At 47.0% G+C, this 19152-nt stretch overlaps 1 protein-coding gene across 1 annotated transcript in view; it reads left to right on the top strand.

The window, feature by feature from the left end:
- The window catches only part of eag (potassium voltage-gated channel protein ether a go-go), a 144322-nt gene that overhangs the window by 100900 nt on the left and 24270 nt on the right, over window positions 1-19152 (top strand). The window contains exons 2-5 of the mRNA XM_050180924.3: window positions 14083-14445; window positions 15070-15491; window positions 16166-16285; window positions 18391-18636. Of these exons, the coding sequence (XP_050036881.1) occupies window positions 14083-14445; window positions 15070-15491; window positions 16166-16285; window positions 18391-18636 (1151 nt within the window). The remainder of the gene's footprint in view (window positions 1-14082; window positions 14446-15069; window positions 15492-16165; window positions 16286-18390; window positions 18637-19152) is intronic.

Genomic DNA, 19152 nt, shown 5'->3' with positions numbered 1-19152 from the left:
TGTGCACACGCACACATGACTAGCGGTATAATTCAGTTCTACACGAATACCGAGGCAGAACAAGCGGATCGCAGAGCATGATCACGTGCTGGAACACGGTAGAAAATGGCATAGTTTCGGTACCTGCGCACGTGATCGCACGACCGTGGGTACAAGCAGACGAAGCGGAAGTACACCTCTCTTGCTTCGGCGCGAAGTAAAGCAAAAAACACGCAGACATTCCGTTTGTGTGTTTCATAGTTTCTCCAAACTTCAATTCGTCAATTCAAGCTACAGATCACACAAATAGCAGATGGTACCTTGAATAATTCTCGAAGTCACGTGTCACCACGAGCGACGTCACACTGCGGACTCGAGTACGTAGGCGCAGGGACGCGAGTGCGTCACCCTCCGGCTTGGAGCACGGCGGCGGCGAGAAGGAAAAACGGCGTTCGGTTTGAAATTTCATATCTTTCCGCGGCGCGTAGCGATGTAATACTTTGCAGACACGATCGTCATCACGCATTGTATGCTCTGCGCTTGTCAGCTCAAAATGGCCACACCTGGTGAGGGGCCCTTTAAACTGCCACCACTTTTGATATATCCCACCTTGGAATATGATACAACATGCATGGCCGCTCCAGCGGACAGTTTCCCAAGGGTGCGCGCCAATGATGTCGGTGTCATTTTTAGCTTTAACGCTAAAGCAGTTTTAAGCACATCTTCGGCAAATCTTTAACAGCAAATCATTCAGGAAATTCTGAGGCGCCCCAGTATACCTTCTGCGGTTTCAACGTCAAGCACTTAAATTTAAAGCAACAACAACATAAAGTTGTAAACCTTGTGTTTGTGCTCCTTTAAGGAAATTGCATGCGTACCGCAATACTTCGCGCGTGTTTACCGAGCTTATTTGTGCAAGCAGTGGCCGAGGGAGGGCTGTCGCCCGCAGAAGCGCACCTCCAGGGGCTGTGGCATTTTCGATGGTACCGTAGAGTCGATTTCGAAGAGCGAATCGTGCTTCGTGTTTGCCTGCCTTCGCTCTGCGTATTGATCCGTTTCTCCGAGTTGTTGTTTCTCTCTCCCGGACAACGCAATTGTTCTTCCTCCGCTGAATGCGACGAGCGCGAGTGAACAGACATTTTAAATGCTAGCCACTTCGTGCACAGCACACATTTATACCTTCTTCCCGCGACAAGTACTGATCCCACTTCCGTGGTAGATCGTTTAGAGTGGAACGCCGGTTATACGCTTCGATTGAAACATTGCAACGGATCTTTCGAACCTTGTGAACAGCTTTAGAATTGCGTTCGCGGGCAAACGTAAACAACTTGCGTATGCGTGTAGAGAAATAGGCTTAGCGTTGTCCTCGCTGCGCATGCGCAGTATACGCTGTACGGCTCCCGCGCCTCACGTCCGTTAGGCTAACGCACGTTATATATGGCGAGTTTAACGCGATCTTTATGTGCGCTAAGAAATCGCGTGCTGTGAAGCATGGTGGCCACAGGTAGCTAGCTCCCGCGTCAGTGCGAATTGTGCCGGTGGCCGCGCTCTCACTATAATGTTTAAAAAACAGCCCTAAAAACGTAAAACGGAAAACAAAATAGAGGATGGGATACACACTGAGCTGACCTACAACTGCTGTCCGTTGTCCGTTTTTAGCGCTGTTTTTTAAACGTTATGGAAAACCACCAACTCGCCCAACCTGCCGTATCTTCTTCAGCTCCCATTATAGTTGATTGCCGATGATAGGTTAATATAGCTTTTTTTTTAGTTTCTTCTAAGCTCCTCTGAAACGATAGTTATGAGCGCCATGCCCATCCAAGTCGTGATACACTTCGGCGACTCTGGCGTCTGTAAGCCTGATGATGCGCGTCGGCACGTAGCGACGGCAAGGTACGTGCTAATGGATTGGCTTGGCATGAACAGGTGTGGCACAAGACACCAGATGGCGCCCTATGCACTAACGTATTTAAGATAGGTACGACATTAGGCAATATAATAATAAGACCTTGGTGGTGCAACCCACCGCCCGTTCCAAAAGCAACGCTAGTAGCATCCATCCATCCATCCTTCCATCTCTTCACATTCGCGTTCCCGTTGAAACGTTGAAACCTTTAACTAAATATCTAGGGACGCAAACCATAGAGTCCCCTAGAGTGCTTGCGTTTAACGCACCTATGGCGCCGAAACGCTGCTCTAAAACTGCCTATAGTTACCATTATTCTCTGCGTAACGACATTATCGTGATGTCTACTTACCGCGTTCGTTCCGGGTCGCTCATCGAAACAATGTTGGGCACATTCGGTGCAGCACCAAGCGTTCCTTTTTGTCTAAATTCTGTCCCCGTATATCGCGAAACTGAGTTCACTCTGCTCTTCGCCTTTCTTAAAATTATTTTTTACAGCGAAGCTGCACAGCTCTACCTCCCAATGGTTATGTCGTGTTCGTAGGTAAACACTTGGGAGGCAGTTCAGTTTATTATTATTCTTTTTTATTTATTTATTTACATACCTACTTCGCCCATTGGGCATTACAGTTGGGAGGACAGATAATCAATATAAAATACAAGATTGCACATTCTTAAAAGGTTAAACACTTCAGACCATGGGTACAATACTAATCATACATGTGTTACATTTTAAGGGAGCGCATGAGACAGCACAAAGAACAAGTTTCGCCCAGGTAACAAGATACACTTATTTTCACAGCACGTTGGCTAACATTGCAAAACAAACATCAAAGAAGATTACAAATGGCGAGTGCATTTTTATCTGCAAACATATGCTTGGAGAGCAGTGGGGAATGCGACATCAGAAGCAACTTCAATTAGTTCAGGAGGCAGCAGGTTCCATTCGTGGATTGTACGGGGAATAAAGGAGTTTTGGTATGTTGTTGTGCGCGCGCATATTTCCTTTATCTTAAGTAAGTGGTCGCGGCGCCCAGATATGTATGTTGGTGGTTGTAGATAAGTCTCTTTGTTTAGTGGTGTGCGATTGAAGACGACATCTCCAAGGAAAGAGAGGCGGGAAACAACACGGCGTAGCGAAAGATCTTCTAAACATATGTGCCGTTTTATTTCTGTGATGCTGCTTGGAAATGAGTAAATGCCGGTTATGAAACGGGCCGCACGTTTCTGTATCGCTTCTAAGCTATTCACAAGAATTTGTGTATGCGGGTCCCACACAACAGACGCGTATTCGAGAATCGGGCGAACGTTGCTTAGGTAAAGTGTTCTCTTGACATCTAGTGGCGCGTGCCTAAAGTTCCGTTTGATAAAATTAAGTACTCGCCCTGCTTTTAAAGTGATGCTTTGAATGTGACGATTCCATGTCAGATCGGCGGAAAATGTGACACCTAACTAAGTATTTAGCTTCGCGTGTTTCTGATAAAGGGGAGCCGTTCAAGTAATACTGTGTACGGATTGGTTGCCGCTTGCGGGTGAAACAAATATGCTTACATTTTGAGACGTTGAGGGACATAAGCCACCTGTCACACCACGAAGAAATTTTATTTAGGTCTGTCTGTAATGCTACTCGGTCGGAATCATTATTAATTTCTCTGTAAAGGACGCAATCGTCTGCGTACAGCCGGATTTTCGAAGTGATTCCTGTGCCAATGTCATTTATATATATGAGAAATAAAAGAGGACCTAAGACGGAACCCTGCGGAACGCCAGAAGATACGCATGCATATTCTGATTCTGTGCCATTAATTACCACTCTTTGTAAACGACCTGTCAAGTAGTTTTTGAGCCAATAAAGTATTTTTTCTGGTAAACCAAGAAGTGAAAGCTTATGAAGTAAGAGAACATGGGACACTTTGTCAAACGCTTTCTGGAAATCTAATAGTATGCCGTCTGTTTGTAAACCTTTGTCAAATGATGTGAATATGTCATGGGTAAATTCCACTAACTGAGTTACGCATGAGTGACCAGCTCTAAACCCGTGTTGGTAAGGAACAAAGAAACTGTTGTTTTGAAGGTGGGAAAAGATGTTAGTGTAAATTATTTGCTCCAGGGTTTTGCAACACACAGAAGTTAAGGATATAGGTCTATAATTCATGACACTGTCACGGGGCCCGCTTTTATGAATCGGAACAATGTCGCCCATCTTCCAGTCTTCAGGTAATTCTGAGGTTTCAAGAGATTTGCGGTACAGTACTTCTAGATACCTTGATATGATATATGCGCAGGATTTCAAAACAAAATTCGGTATCCTATCTGGACCTGGTGCCGAGTGTGGCTTTAATTTTTGGAGAAGGCTGACTATTCCGAAGTAGTGAATATCAATATCCGGCATATCATCAAGCGCGTTGCTCAAGAAGACTGGAAGATGTTGAGGTACTAGCGTTGAGTACACAGAAACAAAGTAATCATTAAAACAGCTTGATTTATGAATGAATTGGCAAGAGACAATATACAGACGAGGAATAACAATGTAGAGTTGTATTAAAGAAGAGCAAGCTAACTAAAAGAAGCACACACAATCGCAAAAATACAGCATAGAAAAATAAGATCAGTGAAAACAAGTTGAATGTATACAAGCCTATAGTGCAAAACAAAAAAACTGTCAATGCACACAATTGACAAATGTAGTGTAATGAATGACGTAGAGTTAGTCACACACATAAAACAGCTTAACGGCATGAGAGGCGCACGCCGCCTGCGCCGCTGGGTTCCTCGCAGCACCGGCAGATGGCGCTCACCTCCGCGGCAGAGGCGGCGCCGGCCGTGCGGGGGAAAGAAAAGCAAAAGAACCAGACAGCTCGCCGTCGCGCAATGCGTTCGCCGCAACTGCTTCCCGGTAAAGATTACGGTTGCATCAGCTGCAGTTGCTGGGAAGCGGCGACCGTAGCGTACGAAGCAGGGAGTGACGTAACTGCAATTTTGTATGCAAACGAAGAACCCGGCTTGCAACTGATTTGTGTCGTGAAGGTGCTGTGGTAAGGGCAAGGACAGGGAGGACTCCTCAAGGGCAGCGTGCGTACAAGGCGCGGCGAAAGTGTGGAATGTGTGACCCACACTCTTTGCAGGTTCACGAAGTAGCGGTGCAAGTCCAGTCGCAAGCCGTCGAAACGTCTTAGGCTCGTAATTACGTAAAGTGCGCGTGAATGTCGCCACGTGAATAATTTCAAGCTTCGTCGTAAGTGGGTAGTCGTTCTAGTTGTATTTTACACCTTCGCTGCCCAACCACCTTCACAGCGTGGATTAGAGAGTTCTTTTTTTTTTAGATTAGAAGCATTTCAGGCGAGTTGCAGGCTGAAGAAGGTTCGTGTAGCTGGCCTGTCCACTTTTTCGCGGCGTTGGTCCACTGATACAGCTAAGATACTCGACGATTTTCGATCTACATAGGCAACTGGCGTTTCAGTATACCACTTAGCATCGTGCAATATATGGCAATGACATCTGCAATCTTTTCAGAAGCTAAACGGGAATATTGCGCACTGATAGAATGAAGCTAACTATTGTAAAACTTCTGGTCAATGTCTCTTGGAATAGAAGCAAACGAGAATTCCGTTTGTTAATCGGGGTGCACCTCCTTTCTATAGTTATAGCTGCCACCCGTGATAAGGTCGTCTGTGTCGGATGTCTGGCGTTTGTTCGTGTTCGCAGTACTCACTGTTCGAGTAGGGCCCGTGCTTGGGAACGCAGCAGACACCAGCCGCCCGTGTAGGGGGTACCAAATTGCGCTTCTCCCAAAAGGTTTCCGAAGTTTATCGACGATGTGTTTTGAGCGAAGTCAATGGTATTAGTGTAAACGCATGACAATTCCCGCGCGACTAGCCGCTCGAGGAACTTTGCATTTATTCGCGGGCTTCTCTCACGCTCGCAAAAAAAAGAAAGAACTTTTACGTAGCCCCTATTGAGCCACAGAAACCTGTAGCGGGAGTTTTTCACGTTGCTCTGCAATTTTCACGTTGACACTTTTAATCTGATAACAATGTTTGAGAAGTCGATTAATTAATTAATTAATCATGACGTCATGGATGGGATTGAACAGGTCTTGTGCTATCTAGGTGGTGCTGGCCAGGCCGATACTACCTAGATAGCACAAGGCCTTTTCGCTCCGATCCATGGCGTCACTTACCTGGCCCGACTGCCATAGAATCTAATGGGAATGCTCACGAGTAGGCAAGAGTGATTTTGACGTCATCGCTTTCATCACGCCAGCCTTGGCAACGGAAATGTCGGGCCAGGTATGGTGACGTCATGGATCAGAGTAAACAGGCCTTGTGCTATCTAGGGGGTATTGGCCAGGCTCGGCGGGAAGCGCGGTCGGAATCGAACGGACCTGCAATCACTGATGCCTGCAATGGCGAACAACCAAATAGCTTTAACGTAGAAAGCGCCACGAGGTGGTGGCACTGCAGCAAGCAGCATTTCCGCTTCCGGTTTTCAGCGTAATCGCACCGTTCGTATTCGCAGGCGACGCTACACAACTTCACGTGTATGCGGATACGCATCTGCGGCTTCTGCCATTATCTTCAGCTCGTCACGTGTAACCGCGTAATGTACCGCGGCTTTGATTTCTTTCGCAATTGCCGGCGATTCCCAAACAGTCGATACGCCGGAAGGGCATCAAAAATTTACGACCCGAAGGTTCTTTTGAACACTTCAGACGCAAGAAGAACAAAAGGGGGAAGAGGGGAAGATTGGATGTAATGGCTTTTTAACGGTTCGGTTGTGCTCAAGGCTAATGAATCCCGCGCCAAAAACGACGTCCGTTTTCTTTGTTCTTTTTGGTCCATCAGGCAATCGTTATCTGTTATGGGATCCTACGGTACGAGCTCTGTCTTTTTGTGGGCAGTTACTGTAACCCTTTCTTTCGGCCAATTGTTTTCGCATACGTTTGAAGGTATGTGGCGATGTTTAGTTGTTTCCTTCCTCCTTCGCGCTCTCTCTTTCCCTCTATTTTTAGTCGGTTAAAGCTGGTGCAGTGTCTGAAGTATAACAAGGTAATTATTTTTACCATGGGGCGATCTTGGCAGTTATCTTTGCAGCCTATAGCTTTCACCCCGAGTTCTCTCAATCCTCGTTCTTACACGTTTCTACTACCCTCTCCTTATGACCATCATCATCATCATTTTCTCCCTCTCCTTTTGGTCTCCTTCCCCCACTGCTAAGTCGCCGGCTAGAACGCACTAGTTCGAGTCGATTTCCCGGCCTTTTTTTTTCTAATAAACCGTCGTTTCGCTCAGCAGGCGGGTAAAAAGCGAGCTTGTTGAGAAAGTTTGCTCTTTCTCTTCTTTTTTTTTATGTGTATATATAGCTTGCCATGCTACGTGCCTGTTTTTTTCAAGCGCTGCCTTGCACAAAGCAAGGAACTTAATGAGTTTGCACGGATAGCACAGATATAGGTGTATAAATAGCACCTCGTTATTCTTGTCCTGAACGGCTTTCGGACACGAATTCTGGGCTGGTTGATTCTGCCTGATAGCCGAAGCAGTAAGCACAGCAACGGAAAGAAAAAAAAATGGCGCTTTTGAAAAACGACGATCCGTTTCGCCCGTTCAGCCACAGTTGTGTTATGTGTAGTAACAGGCGGGGTTATGTATAGTATATTCTCTCGACCCGTCTGAAGTAGGGTCGAGAGACTACTCTATTAGAAACGATGGTGATGATGATGATCATGATGATGGTTATGATGAGACAAAGATACAGGATAGGTAAAACTGACAAGAAAAGAATAGTGCGTAATTGAGAAGTCAGCCCAGATGAAAGGGTGATTGCATTTAAATTGCGTTTTATTAGCACTTCGTCTTTAACCTTTCACGACCCGCCGTGGTTGCTCAGTGGCTATGGTGTTGGGCTGCTGAGCACGAGGTCGCGGAATCGAATCCCGGCCACGGCGGCCGCATTTCGATGGGGGCGAAATGCGAAAACACACGTGTACTTAGATTTAGGTGCACGTTAAAGAACCCCAGGTGGTCGAAATTTCCGGAGTCCTCCACTACGGCGTGCCTCATAATCAGAAAGTGGTTTTGGCACGTAAAACCCCATAATTTAAAAAAAAAAACTTCCACTCTAGCGTATATTGTGTCCTATTTTGACCCATGACAGTATACGTAGATAGAAAGGGAGAGATAGAGTAATAAATAGAATGTGTGCATAGTAGAGAGAAATTAAAGGTAGGGATGTCGGCCAGAAGTAGTACGTTTTAGTCTGCTACATTGTACTAGAGAAGGAGTAAAGGTGTGGAAAAGAGTGAAAAAGCGTTACTGTGAAACCTGTGTGGCTTTTCCTTGTATCTTCGTGGATGGTTGATAATTTTTTTACCTTTCATGAAACTTTCTTCATGTCGTTATTAACAGTGGTTTGAACAAGGATTGTCGAATGTAGCCAATGTTTCGACTAGCTGACAACCGTCTTATCTAGGAGGACGAAGCCAACCCCCCTTGTCTCGATCAAACTTTGGTTCGAGCAAGTTGGTTCATTATGTAAATACATGCGGGGCGGCTCGCGAAAAAGAAAGGACAAACAAGGGATACGTACGTGAAACGCGACAGGTGTGTCCCTTCATTGTGTTTTCAAACATTGGCTCCGGAGATACTCCTCGCTCGACCCCTGTCCATCCCTTCGAGCCTCTATCTTCCTGTCAACTTCAGTCTTGTACGGATTCATCCACCTAGCATATATTCGCGGAATTCATTTCCCACAGTCATAGTCGTCATCGGCTCATTTTATGCACATTGTGGGACGGAGGCATCCTCCAGAGATAACTAACTAACCCAGCGATCAGGGGGGGGGGGGGGGGGGGGGGCAACAGCTCTCTTCCTGTGCAAGCATGGTTTCTTCTTATGGAAACTTCGTTATAACGAATCGGGTTGTCGCGAAATAGCGAATATAACGAAGTGAAATTGTCCTTGAAATCCCAGTAGATATTCATATTGCAGCATACGCTGTAATGGATATAACTAAGTAGTGGATATAACGAAGTAATGAATATAACAAAGTAATTCGAGCTCTCCTTTGAACTTCGTTATAACGAGGTTTTACTGCATATGGTTGTCATCCAAAGCGAACTGAGGTTGCTTGATGCTGTTACGTTAATAGAGACGTTTAGGAAATAGAGAGAGAGAGAGAGACATGAGGTGCGAAAGGTTGGGAGGTTAACCGGAAAATAAACATCCAGTTTACTACCTTTCATAGGAGAAATGGTAAGGGGAGACAGAGAGCTAAAAAAATGAAAATCACAAACAGAGAATAGAGATAGAAAACGAGCGTATGCACACGCACACACATGAAAAAGAATGCGGCAGTGTCATAGTAGTTCAACTAGGTTGCATCAATGGAGGAACGTTAGCGGTGCCTTCGGCAGGCTTTAGATTATGGAACGCAAGCGGCTTGGGTTCCGATTCCGCAGGCAAGTCACTTGGGTAAGACTTTTTCGCCTAGTTGGCACAGGTTCGTCTTAGAGGAAATGGCACAAAAGGAGACAACGCACCAGACCACGAGACAGGGCGGATGCCTCCTGTCGTCTGTCTTGGCACCAGTCCGGTCTTCCAATCTCATGTGTTTCCTTTCCTTCTTGTGCCATTTCCTCCAAGCCACTCGGCTCCCAGCAAAACCCGAGTAGGGCTTTCTTTCTTGCGTGCACAAGCCGCGTGCATTCCCTTTTTCTAAAACTCTCTATTTAATTCTACATTATTTCGATAACCTAGACGGCACTAGCGCGTTGTTCCTCCTCATGTTTCCTGGTGTCCCTGTCGTCGAGGCATCCCCTGGTCCTCTCCAGTATCTTCCCGCCGTTTCCATCTCCCTGCACCGCACGGAACAGGAGTGCTATATGGGGCATTCACGTGACGTCACACGCGCCACATTATGCCATAATCACAGCTTCCACTGTGCTGCCGGATATAAGCGAATCGAGGTGACGCGTAGCTTTTCGTCCTATTGGCCGGGCAACAATACGGCCGCCTCCTCGATCACTCCCGGGGTATTACGGGCATTCCGAGCGCTTTCGAATTTCGCCACACGGTCGAAGCCGTCATCTGATTGGCCCACAGGGCTGCCGTGCCCTCTCTGATTGGCTCGAAGCGCCAACGTGGCACAATTCGGGTTACCATGCAATCTCGCCCGAATCTGCTGAGACACGCACAACGTGCGAAGCGACACTTTCACGTGCTGGCCTTGACGTCATCGCGCGTTCCGCCGACGTCACAGAGCAGGACTCCGCACCTCCGCGACGTCAATCGCTCAGTTTCGCGAGTTTTCTTCCCCTTCCCGTCTGTTGCCTTTGTTTTTCGTTCATTCTTTTTTTTTCTCTTTATTCCTGGAATTCGGAAACGAAACCCGGTGCCTGCACGTACCGCATAGTCAGCAGTGAACGACGACGCAGTCGCCGTTCCTTCCAGCACAATTTCTCGCGGTTGCGCGTCGTCTTAATCTTTTCTTCATCGCATGCGAGGAAACGGAAACTGACTATGGGACAGGTGGGGGCGGCCGAAGTTAAGGGAAAAGGAAACCTGCCGCGGTGCTATTGGTGGTTGGGGAGAAGGAGGAGGCTAGCAGTCGGTGCACCGCAGTCGGCTTGCAAACAAGCTTGCTTATCGCAACGCCGTCACCCGCGGTGTCGTTCTTTGACACGGCGCAACGCGCCGTGGGAGGTCCCTAATGACTCTACTGCGTGCCGCCCGCCCGGGGGGGGGGGGGGGGGGGGGTGGCACGCAGGGCACACCATAGCGCTCTCCTTCCCTCCACGCTTCTGACGCACAGCAATCACACCGTGTCCATGCCCCCCCCCCCACCCTCTTACCCCACATCTCTGAGGCACTGCTTGGGGTTCTACACTGCACGTAGTCCTTGCACGAATAAAAAGAAGCGCAGTGCACTTTTTTTCCACCGTACCTTCTTCAATTCTTTCTCTTTAGTTTCTTTTTTTCTCTCTCTCTTTGTCTTACCTGTACGAGTCGAGAAGCGGCGAAACAACAACAACAAAAAAAACGATTGAGAGCAGGTCCCACCTGGCGCAGGAACCCCGCCGTTTCCGGACTCAAAGTACTTCCGAGGAAGAACCTTGTGACCCGACACCCCTTTTTCACTTCTTCCTCTACACTCTTTCCTTTACGATATTTTTTTGCGTCATAACTTTTTTTCTCCTTTTCTTCTAAGTTCAAACGTGTATCGGCCGGCGGAGCACACGGGCCCCCTATTAGAAGGAGCGCTTGAAGAAACGAGAGGGAATAAAAAAAGAAGGAAAGAAAGAAAGCATCTCCGAGATGAACGCTGAATGGGCCATTTTCCGGGGACCGCACTGGGTATGGACACGTGTACGACTCGCCCACTCAGTCACTCCCGCTATGGTGTCTATGTACCACATCATCCGGACTACAGTCCGCGGACTTTAACCATTTAAAAGGCGAAATTTCGCGTGGAGCGGGCTAAGGTGGCCGACTATACACGATTCGAATTTCTAGGATCGTAGGCAAGCTTCAAAGATAATAATACTTCACTGCGAAGTAGTAATGCCCGAGCTGGACAAAGTTATGTCACATTCTGTCTTGCACTGTTGAACGCGGCATTGCTTAGAGTAAAAGGTCGAAGTTCGAATCCCCGCGGGGTGCTGCAGTGCCACTTTATTTCATAACAAAATTATGGCGTTGCACTTCGGGATTCTAACCACGAGCACTGCCGGCTGTGACATCAAAACGACTGCGAGAATTAGTTCGTGAAAGGTATCGCTGTAAAAAAAGAAAAAAATAAATTTTAAAACACGGGGCTTGACGGCGCCTGGAACTTTCTGCCGTGCTAAATCACACAGTGAAATCAGCAATGAAAGTTTGATATAGTGCAGTCTAATATCGAGGGCTCGCGATCTGAGCACCTAACATTTCTCACGAATGTTACAATTACAAAATTACAGTGTATGTACAATTGCAAACAATGACAAAAGTATTTTTAGCCGAAACCGCCGTATTTATTGCTCGCAGGAGCGCCTCCGGACAATACAGCGAGTGCGGACTAAGGAGGAACTGTTCATTTTAATTGCACATTTGCCCATGCGGACTAAATTTATTACTTTATTTAACTTATTCATCATCTGTTTAATTTCATTCTGGCAATCACAAGGTTTGCCCTTAAGGCTCAAGGCAAGAAAGAGGACATAATCCTCTTAACTGAGGAGTTCACCTTGCTGGTGCAGCTGAACTAAACAGAAAAGCATCATGAGTAATAAAACACCTTGCCAGCACATCAAATTACAAACATGCCTTATTATAGTCACATCAGAAAGCAGTTCGTACAATATTTCATTGACAAAATCTTCAATAACATTAAACAATAAAAAAATGGAGGCAAAAGCAAGCTCATCAGGATTCCCTAAACACTTTGCAATTAGAAGAAAACGTGTTTTGTGTAAGACCTCTAAACGCGCCATATAGTTTAGAGATTTCCATTAAGCTCGGCCAGCATTGGCACGGTACATATGTCGCATGAGCCCAGGATACACACTGGTTGCGGACTATAACCCGGCAAGTGCGGTATATACCCCCTTCCATTTTTTCAGACTCCGCGTCATTGAGCGTGCGTTTGCAGCGCGTAGGTACTGAACAGAAGCGGAGGCGCGCTGCCATTGAATTCCAGTGTTTTACATGAATCCGGGCAGTGCGCGTCAGCCCTGGACTGCAGCTGCAGCTATTTGTGCAACGATGATGTGTGTGTGTGTGTGTGTGTGTGTGTGTGTGTGTGTGTGTGTGTGTGTGTGTGTGTGTAGTGTGTGTGTAGTGTGTGTAGTGTGTGTGTGTGTGTGTGTGTGTGTGTGTGCGCGCGCGCGCGCGTGCTCGTGCGCCCGCCTGCTTCTCTCTCCTGAAACTTGGCCTTGACGATTGCGCTCTCGCACTTGATGACGTAGTCTCATTCCGCTTTGGTTCTAGCTATAAGCGACACATTCTTGCAAATATTTTCCTCTAATCCGAATGGAGTGGGGTTCTAAAAATGAAAAAGGAACCTCGCAAGAATATGAGAAACGAAGTTCCATATCTGCGATTTCTTACGATGTCTTACGTTTCATAGGGCTTACAGCACGTTCCACGTGACTGCTGCTACCGCCACTCGTCACAGAGTTAGATATCTGATGATCGCACAGCGCTTGCAGTTGGACTCGAGCTTATGGAACCGCGAGACACTTTCGGCAAGTGGGCAAGCACCGTCCGCGCCCTGCGCACTACGAAAGTGCGCTGCTGGGTCTTCTGAGGTCTACACCCTAAAATAACTTGCACCCTTAAACGTCAATGAGGGTGTAAATTGGTCTATAGCTCACACCCTTACGCCGTTTTGCGTGTAACGATGTCCTTTACACATTTTCACTCACACCGTTACGCCTTTATGCGTGTAAGAGTCAGTTGCAGACCGATTTACACCCTCGTTCACTTTTAAGGGTGTAAATTGTTTTACTCTGTGCGGGCCTTAGCGAAACTTTGGGGTAAGCTTTACCGCGTATGTGTATACATACGTCTGTGGGTGTGCGTGCTGCTGATGATGATGTGTGGTGTTTTATGGCGCAAGCTGCTGTTGTGTTCACGTGAGATGCATGGTGCATATCCCCTTCAGGCGGCAATTAAATTTGTCGGTTGAATTTTTATTTTCTTTTTAGTTTCCCCGCGTTTCCTCGCATCTTCAGAATCACGAGAAGCATATGCTAGTGCAGAACAGCTTAGCAATCTTCGATTCTCCCGCGAATTTCTTGTCGAGCTTACGAAATGTGATTTGAGCGCGAGAACTCTCTATTATGGAACGTCAGATGCGAGAACTTCGACTATTTCAAGCCTAGAATGCTTGGAAAGCAATTATCCAGCGTCTCGAAACATAAGGATCTGTATTAAACATGATGAATAACAATAAACGTGGAGAACTCCCTACTTGGCAACGTATTCTGTGAGTGCCCACCTAGTGGACATGTCCACTTCTTCAGCTGCTGAAATCTGATTGGCTGGGCTGGGGTACGCGTGAGATGGAGACACGCGGCTTGAGCCAATCGGCACTTCAGCAGCGGACAAAACGAAGGAGTCCACTAGGTGGTAACTTGCAGAGCACCCCCCGTACCCCCTGCCGTAGCATGCCAGGCATCGCCGTCTGTTCACGTGAGGTCTTGTCTTCTGCTTTCGCAGCGGACTGCAGCTTCCTGCTGGCGAACGCGCAGATCGTGGACTACCCGATCGTGTACTGCTCGGAGAGCTTCTGCAAGATCTCCGGCTACAACCGGGCCGAAGTGATGCAGAAGAGCTGCCGCTGCAGCTTCATGTACGGCGAGCTCACCGACCGGCCCACCATCAGCAAGCTGGAGCACTGCCTGGACGCGCACGCACAGGATCAGCTCGAGATACTGCTGTACCGGAAGAACCGGACGCCACTGTGGCTGCTGCTGCACGTGGCGCCCATCAAGAACGAGAAGGACATGGTCGTCCTCTTCTTGCTCACATTCCGGGACATCACGGCGCTCAAGCAACCCCTCGAGGACGACGTCTCCAAAGGTACGGCTTCAGATTAGATGAAATTTAGATTAGGTTGGACAGACAGACATACATACAGACAGACATACAGACAGACAGACAGACAGACTGACTGACTGAATGATTGATTGATTGATTGATTGATTGATTGATTGATTGATTGATTGATTGATTGATTGATTGATTGATTGATTGATTGATTGCCCAACCAGCCACACGAACCTGTTGACTTACATGCCTCCTTAAAAGATCCGCACACGAGTCCATATGAACGTTGCTTGACACGTATGTACATGTTTTACTGTGAAATTCGAGCATTCGAAGCAAAAAAATTGTTCCACAAAGCGAAGTACGCGCACTGGCGTCTAATCTGCCTAAACAATGCCTTGGAAAAGAAAAACTGGGGCTGTGCCTGGGCCCCTGCTACCGCGGCGCTTTCTTTGCCTTGCAAGTACCGCTGCTGATCTCTTCATCTTAGCGTCTGAGGTGTCTGGGGAAACATTCCCTATAACGCGTTGTTCCATATTTATGTAAACCTTTTTTCTTGCCCTCCCTCATTTTTCTGTCGTCTGCTGGTGTCTTCTACTGCTATCGTCTGCTCTTAACATACTCTCCTGTCGTCTGTTCCCATCGTCCCCACTGCAGCTGGCCTGAGCAAGTTCGCCCGGCTTGCCCGCTCTGTGACTCGGAGTCGATCGGTGCTGGTACAGTTCTCGTCGCACCTTCCGGCCGCCATCAAAGCGGACGCCGGTGCCGGCACGTCTCGCCAGTCGCAGATCGCGCACATGATGAGCCTGAACGCCGAGGTGCTTCCCCAGTATCGCCAGGAGGCGCCCAAGACGCCGCCTCACATCCTGCTCCACTACTGCGCCTTCAAAGCCATCTGGGACTGGGTGATCCTGTGCCTGACCTTCTACACGGCCATCATGGTGCCGTACAACGTGGCCTTCAAGAACAAGACGAGCGAGGACGTGTCGTTGCTCGTTCTCGACTCCATCGTGGATGTCATCTTCTTCATCGACATCGTGCTCAACTTCCACACCACGTTCGTCGGACCCGGAGGAGAGGTGAGACCCTCCGTTGTAGGCTGTCTGTTCCGACGCGCGATTCGTTGTGTGTGTGGGGGGGGGGGTTAGTGAATGAGTGAGTGAGTGAGTGAGTGAGTGAGTGAGTGAGTGAGTGAGTGAGTGAGTGAGTGAGTGAGTGAGTGAGTGAGTGAGTGAGTGAGTGAGTGAGTGATCGGGCTGGTGAATCTCAGAGGACCAGTCAACTTTGTTCAAAGTTGAGTGTTCTTTAGTTGACCTGATTAGTCAGGTGCCAGTGCTTCGCGAGACTATGCGAAGAGGGTCGGGAGTGTTCTTATTTATTCATTCATTCATGCATGCATTCACTTACTCATTCGTTTAGTATTGTACCTCAAAGGCCACGATGCGAGACATTGCATGAGGAGTGAACATAAATACTGCAGCCGTAGGTTACACGATAACGTACCCTTCAGTGGCATACTTGAATTGGTAGGTTCGAGCTTTCAACTGCTGCCGCACTATATGTTAATTAGCAAAATTTTGTTCATAATCGTAGTAGTTATTATCACGCAAATTCAGATGTCTTCGTCACCGTAAGCCAAAAACTATCAAGTTGTCTGAAATTCCCTACTAATAATCGGAGACAACCTTTGTCGAAGCACTCTGCATATCCTGCGTACATGAATTTTTTTTTTTTCTCTCTCATCCCGTCGTAGGTGGTGTCCGACCCGAAGATAATCCGCATGAACTACCTCAAGTCATGGTTCACCATCGACCTGTTGTCGTGCCTGCCGTATGACGTTTTCAATGCGTTCGACAACGGCGAGGACCAACAGGTAAGGAGGGGTGTGCGTACTTTCGAAATTTCGTATACTAAGTGTACACTTGAGTGTCCGATCGGTGTATTTGATACCGGAGTTCAGTATGGCCGAATATGCGACGTTACTGAGACTTTTGGAGCCTGCATTCCATAGCAAACGAGATTACATAAGGTTAGATAGATAGATAGATAGATAGATAGATAGATAGATAGAGATAGATAGATAGATAGATAGATAGATAGATAGATAGATAGATAGATAGATAGATAGATAGATAGATAGATAGATAGATAGATAGATAGATAGATAGATAGATAGATAGATAGATAGATAGATAGATAGATAGATAGATAGATAGATAGATAGATAGATAGATAGATAGATAGATAGATAGATAGATAGATAGATAGATAGATAGATAGATAGATAGATAGATAGATAGATAGATAGATAGATAGATAGATAGATAGATAGATAGATAGATAGATAGATAGATAGATAGATAGATAGATAGATAGATAGATAGATAGATAGATAGATAGATAGATAGATAGATAGATAGATAGATAGATAGATAGATAGATAGATAGATAGATAGATAGATAGATAGATAGATAGATAGATAGATAGATAGATAGATAGATAGATAGATAGATAGATAGATAGATAGATAGATAGATAGATAGATAGATAGATAGATAGATAGATAGATAGATAGATAGATAGATAGATAGATAGATAGATAGATAGATATGCAGGAATATATTGGGTATTCGTCTTGCTCTTTGAAAGGCTGGTTTCTTTTCTAGAGAGAGACAGGCTCTTTGATGGAAACTAATGAGACTGCCTGGCGGCAGGCCTAACGTACCACTCCACGGGTGTGTTATTATTACAGAACCAGGAGATGCGAGAGGCACGTAACGTCCACAAAACACAGAGCATACATGATTAAAGTATCTCGTTTTGAAACCAATCACTCGCGGAAAAGTTAAAGATACATTTGTAGCACGGGAGGCGCAGGCAGCACTTCATATTCCGTGGTCGAATTAAATTTCGTTCCTCAAGGCGCCATCACTGTTACGGTCCTTTGGAATTCGATCAGTCTGCACTAGCGGAATAAGATGGGCTATGTTTTCTCGCAAATTGTACGCTGTGCACAGTAGCGGTCCCATCCGCTAAATTTTACAAAGAAAGTATTTTTACATGGGCAGCATGCCCACGAATACGGTGCGGAACACACTATCAAGCCTATCAAGGCCAATCATCGTGCCTTTGTGGGACTTTTCAAGGTCGCACACCGGTATAGGTCGCACAACGGAATATGGGGCCTTGAAAGGCCACACAACGTGCAGAAATGACACATTGGATCGCAAGTTCAAATAGGTGTGTAGTGATGCTCGGCGTTATTCCAGAAAGAACGCTGTGAGTTCCACGCGAGAGAAGTTGTTGTAACTGAACTGTCTCGTATATATCTATATCGTAGAAAGCAGGCTACTCAACAGCGATCGACATCTAAGAAAGACAGGATCCTCTGGGGTGCCATTAGTGTACCTTGTGGTTTACTCTTACGCAGAGCTATTTACCCAACATTTACTTTAGTTTGCTTTACTTTTTACTATCTTTTTGACTGCAGTATTTCCGGGACCGGCTCAATATTATTTTGTTGAGCAAAGCCACAATTCTGGTTCCTGTTTTAGGCGTGCACGTTTTGAACGAGCGCATCTAGGTTTCACTTTGGCCTCTTTTTCTTGCGCTAATCATGCACTTACAGCAGCGTACAGAGCTCAACACTAACGTTTAGCGTCGTTTTTTTCGTTACAAGCTTCATTTATGACGCCTTTTTCGTTCTCCTACGTGCTCTAGAATGCCTGAAATCGTGTAATAATACGAGGCAGAAGAGGGCCACATACCCAGATCCCACGAACTCCAAGTCTATCCAAAGTCGCCTAAGAAGACCTTTTCTGCAAAAAAAAAAAAAAAGAGAAAAGTTACCGGGGCATCTTCCGAGGAGTTGCTGTATACGTTGAACCAGCGACGCCGTCAGCTTGTGCAGTGTGCCCGTCACTCTAATTCGGTTCGAAAACTCGACTATTGTAACACGCAACCCTTGTGCCACCCAGGGCATCGGCAGCCTATTCAGCGCGCTCAAAGTGGTGCGACTACTGCGGCTAGGCCGCGTGGTACGCAAGCTGGACCGCTACCTGGAGTACGGCGCCGCCATGCTGATCCTGCTGCTCTGCTTCTACATGCTGGTGGCCCACTGGCTCGCCTGCATCTGGTACAGCATCGGTCGCAGCGACGCCGAGAACGGGGTCCAGTTCAGCTGGCTCTGGAAGCTCGCCAACGTCACGCAGTCACAGTTCAAGGCGAGTCGCCCGTCGACCGTGCGCGGTGTTCGAGAGGAAACGCGTTGCGGTTGCTCGCCCGCGGAGCGAAGTGAGGCATTGGAACCGTGGCCTCCGAGATTCGCGAAGGCGTGCCGAATGCCACGGCCGGAGCTAAAGTGCGCCCGCGCGATCTCGGAGGCTACGCTTAGAACTATGTCGAATTGAGTTATAAGTTATATACGTTATAGTTCTATCGACTCTTCTTTTCCTTCGCTAGCACAGCGCAATCTAGACAACCACAGTAAAGCAGAGACGTGCGAAAAGCGATAATGCGAGCTTCTGACTATATCAACCGATTTTTTATCCAAGAAGCAGCCTTTACTTAAAGCACAAGCTTGGAATTGGCAGCATATCAGCGTGCACAGTCGTCGCCCATGCTCCAAAAGTGCAATTTCGCCATCTGGTAGTATGTTATGCGTTATGGGTGCTGTGCGCCCGAGGGCAAGTTCGTGCTGTGCGCGCATGCGCGATCACTTATATAGCATCTCTCTCACA

This window comes from Dermacentor andersoni, chromosome 7 (assembly GCF_023375885.2).
Source record: "Dermacentor andersoni chromosome 7, qqDerAnde1_hic_scaffold, whole genome shotgun sequence".
In the NCBI taxonomy this organism is placed as follows: Eukaryota; Metazoa; Arthropoda; class Arachnida; order Ixodida; family Ixodidae; genus Dermacentor; species Dermacentor andersoni.
Note: the sequence above shows the minus strand (reverse complement) of the source record. Positions and strands in the feature narration are given on the sequence as shown.